Source organism: Antrostomus carolinensis, unplaced genomic scaffold (genome assembly GCF_000700745.2).
Source record: "Antrostomus carolinensis isolate BGI_N321 unplaced genomic scaffold, ASM70074v2 scaffold2021, whole genome shotgun sequence".
Classification (NCBI taxonomy): Eukaryota; Metazoa; Chordata; class Aves; order Caprimulgiformes; family Caprimulgidae; genus Antrostomus; species Antrostomus carolinensis.
Window position 1 is genome coordinate 51,899 of NW_010294602.1, and position 10,671 is coordinate 62,569.

The 10,671-nt window shown below is 37.0% G+C and overlaps 1 protein-coding gene across 1 annotated transcript in view; it reads left to right on the forward strand.

Moving 5' to 3' along the window:
* The first annotated feature begins 335 nt into the window (after positions 1-335).
* SEMA3E (semaphorin 3E) overlaps positions 336-10,671 on the forward strand; it is a 66,486-nt gene continuing 56,150 nt past the window's right edge. Inside the window, exons 1-2 of the mRNA XM_010177662.1 lie at positions 336-490; positions 9,796-9,855. Of these exons, the coding sequence (XP_010175964.1) occupies positions 395-490; positions 9,796-9,855 (156 nt within the window). The 5' untranslated portion in view covers positions 336-394. The remainder of the gene's footprint in view (positions 491-9,795; positions 9,856-10,671) is intronic.

Here is a 10,671-nt window from a genome sequence, read left to right on the forward strand (position 1 = left end):
TTTATTAATTTTTCCCATTTGCAGTTAATGTCTTAAGCAGTGTTTTTTCCTTTTCAGAAAATGTTAAGGAGAAAACTTACTTTCCTCCATCCATATCTCATTGAGCATAAAGATTATGGTGTAAAAATTGACACACAAAACTTCTGGAGAGCTAGCTCATTTTGTAAACTGTTCCCAGGTGTTTTGTGCCTCTTTCTTACTCAGAGATTATATGATTAACATTTTAATGTCCCACAATGTCTTGTCTAGTTCCCTAGGAGAATATGAAAATGAAGCCATGAAAGCTAAGCTATTTGGTATTTATCACTCACACTCTGATTGTATTTCAGAGCTCTGGGATTTAAACAGGACGTCAGTCTTTCATAGCCCATTTGGATATCTTGGTCTTCATATAATGCTGCTGGATGAGTATCAAGAGCGACTGTTCGTGGGAGGAAGAGACCTCTTGTATTCTCTGAGTTTGGATCGAATCAGCGACAACTACCGAGAGGTGGAGTAAAAAGCTATATCTATTAGTAACTTTGTGTCATAATGTGTAGTGCAGAATATCAGAGTTTGCATGATTGGAAATGAGATAATGGAGTTTTTGTAGAAGTTTTGTGCATGAACTTTAAGGTCATGTTTATATTTTATAGAAATACACTAATTACCATTTTTTTCCTCAGTAATAATCCACAAGGGTCTGGGGGTTATATAGCTATTTCTCACTTTTTTTCAGCATGTTTACAAATGTTTAGAGCATCTCACACTTAGTACATCCTTGGTGTCTGTATCTCCACTATACTATCAAGGAATAATTTCTCCCTGATATTTGTGGGGCACTTTTCCACAGCAACAGAAAAAACATCAGAAATTTAGCACATAAATGATAAGAAATATTCAATAGCAGCATAAATCATGCAGTTAATTTTTGGCCTTCTTTAGAAACTGGATTTTGCATTGGCTTTGAGCCAGAAGTGCTATTAAGCAGTGACTGAAAGTGGCATTTGCAGTCTATTCAGTGGTCTGTGGGAGAAAGGTGGTTTAAGTCATAATCCTACCAGAGAGCCTGGTACATAAAGGAAACCACAACTGAATGGCAAACTGGCAATTGAAGTGGAGAGGCTGGAGTTTGAGCTGATGTGAGCCTTGGCTTCCTTACTTCTGCCCTTGGCAGCTAGGACTGGAAACATGCAGTGGAAAAGGAAGCTGGTAGGAAGATTGCTCCTGCCTCAATCATCTTGATTGTAGATACGTGATGTGTTGAAAAATTTCAGTGTTTTCCTTATCTGCTTTTTGAAATTTCTGCAAGGCATTTTGATACAGTTTCATTCATTATCAAATTAATAAATGAATGAAAAAGTGAATAAATAAAGCCCCTCTGGAGAAATATATTTTTCATTGATGTCCATACTACACTGACCAATGATGTTTCAAATTCTTTTCTTTCTGCCCCCTTATAAGTGAATATCACTAATCTCATGTCAACACTCTGGTCAACTTTACCATAAGCAACCTTGTTTATCTCTAAGTGTAATTAGCATGTTCCACTACTGTGAACAGATATAGTATGATTTATCCTTTTTATAAACAGTTTGGGAAAGGCAATCCTAGATATAGGGAAATGCATATACTCAGGAAGGCCATTTGAGAATTTATCTGTATTAAAAAAAAAACCTGAAAAAAACCCCAAAGCAACCTCCTCAGAGAGCTATGTTAAATACTGAGCTTTGCTTCTCCACAATGAGATATGAGTTAACTCCTTTTCAATTTGATAAATATTATTAATATCCTGTGACAAGACATTAGAGCTCAAGTACATAAAAACATTTAGGAAACAGTTTTTTCTATAAAATAAGCTTTCCCACCCTCTCTTCTTCTCCATTTGGCAGTAAATATGTATGAGGAAGGATGATAGGATAGGTCACTTTATGACTCTGTCCAACTACTATTGTCCCATCTGGACACACTCTTGAAGTTCATTGCTCTCCTTGTTGTTTTTACATGGAAGATCAGCCATTTACTCTGAAACCATACTCTCTGTCTTGAGACATGTGTGGAGAGTATGAAAAATCAATGGAAGCTCTTCTTGCTTGCTTGCCTTCCTTTATGATGTGCAAAAGATAAAAAATTGAAATAAATGGAGCTTGACCTAGCATATTTAGAAACATGACCACACTGGGACTTAGCTCCCTGGAATACAAATGTCATGATCCTTTTCTCTTTTCCCACTGTTCACTCAGTGCAGATCTCATTCAGTGATAGCTAGGAAAAACATGATTATCCCACACACTATCAGGAAAACTGTTGAATGAAACATTTCTGTTATATTAGAGCTTAATTACTGAGATATACTGGGACAAGTTCCGGGAATCAACAGACTAGTTGATTCATTGTTACCAAAGTGGTTCATTAACCTGCCTTTAACTGTGTCAGGGTTAGCCTTTGACTTATTCTTTTATACTGAAGACTTTAGCTTAATTAATCTAAAACAGCAGTTATAATTTAGTGAAAGTAGAGGCAAGTTCCTGGGTTTTATTCTCTCTCTGGTAACCAGGATGAGTCATTAACTGCAAAAGTGAAGTTTCATAAAGTTGGTAGCTTTGGGGCAGATTCATATAGACCTTTTTAATCTTCTGTGTTCTAGAAAACAGTTTATATGTTTTAATTCATTGCCATCCCTTTTTCCACAATTTGCAGTCTGAATATGCTTTCTAAAAAACAAAGTAAAACCCATTCCCAATCAGTGATGTATCCCTTCTGCTGTAAAATGGCCCAGTAATTTAGTTCTAGAAAGCATATTAGAAGACTCCCAAAGAAAACCAAGAAAATGCTGAGTGGCCATAAAATGCTTTTGCATTGTCTGCCAAAGTAATTCAACATTTCCAAAAACTCAGTTTGTGATGCATGTGAGGTATGCATCCTATAAATCTGCATTTAAGAGACTTTTTCCTTAAGGTTCAGTTCTCTTCAGCTTTCAAATACAAAGCAGCACTCTGAAGGGTAGATTATAGCTTTTCACATAAGCTATTAGCTGTTTGTGTATACATCTACCAACATTATGTTAAGCATATGACCATTTGACCACTTTTCATATCCAGTAAAGAAAATATGGATACACACACAAAATGGGAAAAAAATTTCAGAGAAGAAAAGTACTACTGTCATTTTTGCATTGGTTGGGGAATCTAGAGATTTGGGTTTCACTCTCAACTGTGGCATAGACCTTCCACATCATCTCGGACAAAGACAGAGTCTCACTTCTCCATTGGTTAAATTGTATTCCCTTTGCCTACTTTGTATTTTTTTTTTTTGTACTCTTCTTAGCTCTCCTTTCATATAACACACACAGAAATTTTCTTGCTTAGAGTATTTAACATATGTTACCATAAGTTTTTTAATCAGTTACTCATTTGCCTTAGTTTCTATATGAAGAATGCCCTAACACTAACAGTAGCAAGAATGAGGGAGAATATGAAATGTGGATATCAATATTTACAGATAATTAAAGCCATAGAAGAACTTGAAACCTTGTGTGAAGACAAAGCTTTGGAGGTACCATCCATGTGACTTTTGTTTCCCTAAGATGTCATTTCCTTTGACACCACCTTTGGAATCAAACTACACGTTTGGGATCTGATTCAAAGTCTTTAAGGCTTTTAATGATCTAACACACTGATAGAGAACTTTTTTGGTATCTGGTGCCAAATTTATTTTAAAAAAACATTTCAGTTCATTGCAATTGGTGCCAGAGCAGATCTTTGTTGACAGCAAACTTGAACTAATGTTAGCAATTCATCCCCAGTCATCTAACAGCTCATAGAGGATGACTTTTGTTTCTACTTTTCATCTCTTGTTGGAGTGAAAATAAACTGCACTGCCTATTTGTCTACAAACTCCTTACAGATATTCTTTCTTCCTCACTTCTGCGTCAAAGGACTAATGAAGGTCTTGCTCTGACGAGATGCCTTCATACATCTGAAATAGGCTTGTGCAGGTAGATTTCAATGTGCTGTTTCTGATTGAGTACAAGATAGCTCCAGTTTAGGATTTATGTATCTCTTGTAATAAACTATAGAGCCCTCATAATATAGCCTGCCTTTGGCGAATCTAGCTATATTTCCACTCAAGAGCTGGCTGAGCATAAGTCTTCAAGAGCAAGGTTTGCTTGTATCTCCTTTGAATATTGTGTAAGAATGTACATACATTCAAACATTCAAACTGAAATAAGAAGCACACAATTTAGCAGTGAGACTGATTATCCCTTGGAATTACTCCCCAAGAGGCAAGCTGCCTATGTATTTGTTGATACATACATACAATATCCAGTCATAGCCAGATATTTTTGCAGAATTTGTGCTTCAGCTAAACACAAGTTATGTGTTAATTAAGCACTGTTTATTGACTTAAACCAGGGATGGGGTAGTAGAATTGTTTAATTGCTCTGTCATATACTAGAATTTAGACTAGCTCACACAGTAGTCTATTTTAGCCTGAAGTGCTACAAAGCTCATAAAATTTCTTGAGATTAGTTTTCATTAGACACGTCATTCTGTTTTTTGAGGCTAGTGACTGAATAGGGAAGCTGTTTAGAGACACTAATTAGCATTCCAGCTCCAATTAAAGTTTTTCCTCTATTTGAATTTGCTTGGTAGCTGTTGCCTGTACTGCCTTATAATTCAATTTTTTCCCATGAGGATTCTATCTAAAAGTAGCTTTCTCCTGTCTTTTAAATACTGTGCTAAAATTATATCATTCAGGTCTTAAGGTTGATAGTATTATGGTGCAAGATAAGAAAACATCAGTAAACAAGCAATTTAAAAATTTACTTCAGAGTAACCTGCAGGGGTGAAAAGTTTTGAAAAATTATCTCCAAGCCAATAATTATGTCAAGCATGCAGTGCAGTGAAATGTATGCTAGTGTGATGTTATTCCAGTCTAAATGAACAGGAAAATTTCCCAACAGTAATTGACAGCTTGCCAGAAGATTGTAATCCTGCCAAAGAATAAATTCATAGTTAAAGCTGGTAGTTGTCATAACTGTAAAGCCTAAACATCAGGAAAAATAATACGTGGCAAGTTAAAAGCTACTATCACAGCTGATTAATATCTGGATTTCCATGGAGTGCAAAGACATCCTATGTTATGCTAGTTAAGTAAAACAGCGATAATTATATAAATATAATTAAGTACAGTAAGTACACCTTAGTAAATTATTACTATCTCAAGCCACTTAAAACAGATTTTTTTGTAAATGATCATAACAGACCAAGCACCTCTTCTCAGTAGTATTAACTGAGCTAAGAAATTCTCACGATGATTTCAAGGTTAAAAAAAACAAACAAACAAAAGTATTTTGCAGAAATTTTTTACTATGCATTCTTTTGACTACTGTGCTTATACCCAAGTTGCACATAAAATTGAATTTTGAAATTTGGTATGACAGCAAAGTCTGATATGCAGATTTTTTTTAGTTTCTCATCTAAAATAATCTTGAAGATATTAAAATCTTAAGGCTAATTTATCTTGAAACTCATAAGCCTTTTAAGAGATATGAGTCTTTAAAACAAATTTCTGGATAGAAAACTTCTTCAGGAGACTCATAGGTATCACTAAAGTCATAATTCGGACCCATCTACTTCAGACAACTGACATGGACTTGCTTTAGAGGTAGGCATTTGCTACGAGTATCTAAGATTCCTACACCTCTGCACAACCCATGGAAAATGTATAGAGATGTCTGCCTTTCTTACTCCTTTTAGACATCTTTTGCTAAGATAAGGCATTATAAGTATCATAATAGGGAATATGCACATGGCTGAACCAAAAAAGAACCAGGACTTCATTTGGAGAAGGATTTGTGCAAGAATGACTTATATGTAGCAGCAGTAGTAGATACAGGGACAGAGGGTAGTTCCTGTTATACCTTGGACTTTTGATTAGAACAACTCACCCAGGAAGCACAGCCCTCCATCTCCTCTGCAAAATGTTTGTGCACGTATCCTCAGCTTCTCATTAGATCCTCCTGGAAGACATGTCAAAACACATGGAAGATAGGGAGGTGATTAGAGACAGCCAGCATGGCTTCACCAAGAACAAATTGTGCCTGACTGAACAAGTGGCCTTCTACACTGGAGTGACTGCATCAGTGGACAATGGAATAGCTATGGATGTCATCTACCTAGACTTATGTAAGGACTTTGATATGGTCTTCCACAATTTTCTTACCTCTAAAATGGAGAGGCACGGATTTGATGGATGGAATATTAGATGGATAAGGAATTGATTATATGGCCACATCCAAAGAGTTAGAGTCAATGGCTCAATATCCAAGTGGAAACTAGTAACAAGTTGTGTTTGTCAAGGATCTGTATTGGGACCAATACTATTTAATATCTTCAACAACAATATAGACAGTGGGATCAAGTGCACCCTCAGCAAGTTCATGGATGACACCAAGACGAATCGTGCGGATTACATGCTTGAGGAAAGAGATGTCGTCCAGAGGGACCTTGACAGGTTAGATGAGTGGGCCCATGCAAACCTCATGAAGTTCAACAAGGCCAAGTGCAAAATTTTACACCTGGGCCAGGGCAATCACTATGATCAATACAGACTGAATTATGAACAGATTGAGAACAACCCTACAGAGAAGGACTTGGGGATATTGATTGATGAAAATTGTGCATGAGTCGACAATGTGCGCTTGCAGCCCTCACAGTCATGGGTGCATCACAGGAAGTGTGGCTAGCAGGTTGAGAGAGGTGATTCTGCCCCTCTGCTCTGCTCTCATGAGTTCTCACCTGAAGTACTGCATCCAGTTCTGGGGTCCCCAGTACAAGAAAGATATGGACCTACTAGAGTGGGTTCAGAGGGGGACCATGAAAATGGTCAGAGAGCTGGAACACATCTCTTATGAAAAAAGGCTGAGAGAGTTGGGGTTTTTCAGCCTGGAGAAGACAAGACTGTAGGGACAACTTATGGCAGCCTTTCAATATGTAAAGGGAGAAAGACAGAAACTTTTTACCAGGGCCTGTAGTGACAGGAAAAGAGACAAAGATTTTAAACTGAAAGAGAATAGATTTAGATCAGACATAAATAAGAATTTTTTTTATGATACGGGTGGTGGTACACTGGAACAGGTTGCCCAGAGAAGGTGTGGCTGCCCCACCACTGGAAGTGTTCAAGGTCTGGTTGGACAGGTCTTTGAGCAACCTGATCTAATGAAAGATGTCCCTGCTTATGGCATGGGGATGACCTAGATGATTTTTAAAGGTCCCTTCCAACCCAAACCATTCCTTGACTCTAGATTCATTCTATAATTCTTTTTTAAGGACCAAATTCTGCAGGTGCTTTTCAACTTTATAGTCAAAGTGTGGGCATTGTGTAACATCTTGGGCTTTTTCCTCTTAATTCCGTGTATGCATTTAATTCAATATGTCTTAAGTAGAAATGTGCATGTAAAATATTTTCAATAACACCGGGACTAAGTATCCAAATACAAAAATAATCACCTACACACTGTATTTGATATTAGGTTACAGAGTCAAGTGTTTTATTCCCTCTGTGGTGCCTCTGCTCCTAACAGCCACCTACACAAGATATGGGCAAAAGCCTTCGTTTTAGAACACTTCTTTATGAAGTGGAAGCTGTGACTTCAAACTTTTAGGCTTAGGACATACCAGATTCCACATCTGCTAACGTCTAGGCTTTCGAGCTAAGGGCAAGCTGTTGCCTATTCAACCCTTGACCAGTGAGTAAAGTAAATGACTGTGGGCCCTGAGTTTTTCACTGAATGAACCAGGAGTGATCTGACCAGGGTGACTGGATGAGTGCCCTCATGGGAGTTCAGCAGAGTTCAGGTACCTCCCCAGACTACAGAGCAGCAATACAGAGACTAGATAAGAGTTACTTCTGATTATACATAGGTGACTATAAGACCATGATTGAAAACAAATGTTATGATTAATTTTAGGTTCCTTGCAGTATTCAGATGGTGTTTGAACATAGGTGGTCTGATTTGGGCATTAAGACCTAAACACTGACAGGCTGCTGAAGTTTACAAGAATAACATATAGCTGACCTCTGACTTTTAAGCACTAAGCCTCTAGGATTCATAATTTATCCCTGCTTTCCTTGCAATTTATTTTTCTTATAATTTATCTCCAGATTTTCTTGGGTTAAAATTATTTAAAGAAAATGAAGTTAATTTAATTACAAAAAAGGAAGGAAAAAAGCTTAGCAGAAGAAGAACTCAATTTTAAAATGTTTTCTAGATAGAATAATAATTTGTGATTCGACTATTGACAAAAATGTCTTAATAATGACATGCATTTTTTTGATATTATTTGGTTTCAGCCAAGCCTGATATCACTGAAGTGAATGTTTTGTTTTCACTTGGAAAAGTTCTAAGAAATGAAGTAAACATTCCAGTCTGCTCAGTCATTGTTTAACATTGTTTTCATGTGAATAGATCATGCATCTGGAATGAAAAAAGTTTTATACTGTAGATAGCTGAAAAAAATTTTGCTTGTGTAAATTGGCTTCATTTCTACTAACTGACTATGAAGAGCTGTTCCTACTCCCTTGAGGTTAATTGCTGACCCTCATTAACTTCACTGTAAACCATTTTCTTTCCTAAGTGTCACTTAAAGCAGGAAATCGGTAGTTCAAAATTAATATTCTATGTTGAAAGTCACTGACAACTTAGCAAAAATGTTTTTACTGAATTTATATGTTCCACAGATTAACTTCCTTTAAATTCTGTTGACTAGTATTGAGTTTGCTGAGTTACCCCAAGCAAAATGGTTATGTTTCAACAAAAAAAGTCTTACCTTATTGTAAACTTTTATAGACATTTAAAAATAAATCTGGAATATTTACTTGAAAACTGTTCAAATGGTAACAGAAACTTGATCAAACTTTATAACACACAAGAAAAAGTGCATATATAGTATAAGTCTAGGATAAAGACAAGTGCAAAGTCCTGCACCTGGAACAACGTAACCCAAGAGCCCAGCACAGACTAGGATCTGTGTGGCTGGGGAGCAGCCTTGCTGAAAGGGACCTGGGGGTCCTGGTGGACAAGAAACTGAACATTAGTCATAAGTGCATCACTGCAGCAACAAAGGCAAATTGGATCCTGGGCTGCATCTTCAGGGTCATTACTAGCAGAGGTACTGACATGATAATCCTACTCTACTCAGCACTTCTCAAGCCTGGAGTACTGTGTCCTGTTCTGGTCTCCAAAATTCAAGAACAATGTGGACAAACTGGAGAGGATGCAAAAGGAAGTCCACAGAGATGATCAAAAGGCTGAAGAACCTGCCCTATGAGGAAAGACTGAGGGAGTTAGATCTTTTCTCCCTGTAGAAGAGAAGGCTCAAGAGGAACTTGTCACAATGTTCTGGTACTTAAAGGGCAGCTACAAAGAGGACAGAGGCTCTTTCTTCACAAGGATCCACATGGAGAAGACAAGGGGCAATGGGTGCAAGTTGCACTAGGAGATAGTAAAGACATTTTTTACAATGAGAACAATCAGTCACTGAAAAAACCTTCCCAGGGACATGGTTGAGTCTCTGTTACTGGAGGTTTTAAGGATGTGATAGTACAGTGTGCTAGATAATCTCCTCTAGGCTTGTTTTTCCCATGAAAGGTTGGACTTGATCTTGTGAGGTCCCTTCCAACCTGGGCTGTTCTATGATTCTGTAATTCTGTTCTGTGCGTCTTTCACATGAAAAGTAGTGGAAAAGCTGGATTTACAAGATCAGACTGCCAGCTGAATGATTTTCTATGATTTTTTTTTTTCCCCCTCAGATTCATTGGCCTAGTACACCTCTGCAGATAGAAGAATGCATAATTAAAGGAAGAGATGCTGTAAGTATCATTAATTACAAATCAAATATACTTTAATTATACCAGTGGCTGGGCCAAAACAAGGATTCAGGCATCCCTAAACTTCAGAGAGATCAAAGCACAGATATAATTCTAAGTGTTGCAGCTTAAAAACTTGTAACTACTGTAAACACACTAAATTATCAGTTTAATTGCATCTCAAACCAGCTCACAAATGGGCAATGAACACATTTGATCATCTGAACTTTCTCCTAATTCTTTTTCTTTAATAATTCTCCTTTCCCATTTCTATTTCTCTTCAAACACATAGGATACTTTCTCCACTAAAACTTTTTCAGGTTCTAATTTATCTTTAAAATTCATGTTCTCTAGAATACTTTCAAAAAATTAGTTAAATTATTAGTAATCATAAAATATACTCTAAACTGTTTTGCTCTATATGTTTTTTGGTATATATATATAAAAATATTCTGTTTTAATGAGCCCCAGAACTATTCTGTTCTTCTGATCCAGTGCTTTGACTGTAATCATTTCTTGGGATAAGACCTGAAAGCTCACTGACATACAGCAGCCCATATCATTGCCACTGCAGGATGAAAGTTCTTCTGGATGGGAGCTCTAATTTTGCAGTGCACCATGCTCATTATCTGTACCTCATAAACACACATCAAGTACAACACCTAATATATCCCACAGCTGAGAGAGCTCAAACTGTACCAAAGGATTTGAAAATGATGATAGCTTTACAGCAACAGGAACACAGGACATACAAAGATGCATGCACAGTTTTCCCACAAACACAGCAAACAGGCAATATAACCATAGCATATTCCCAGT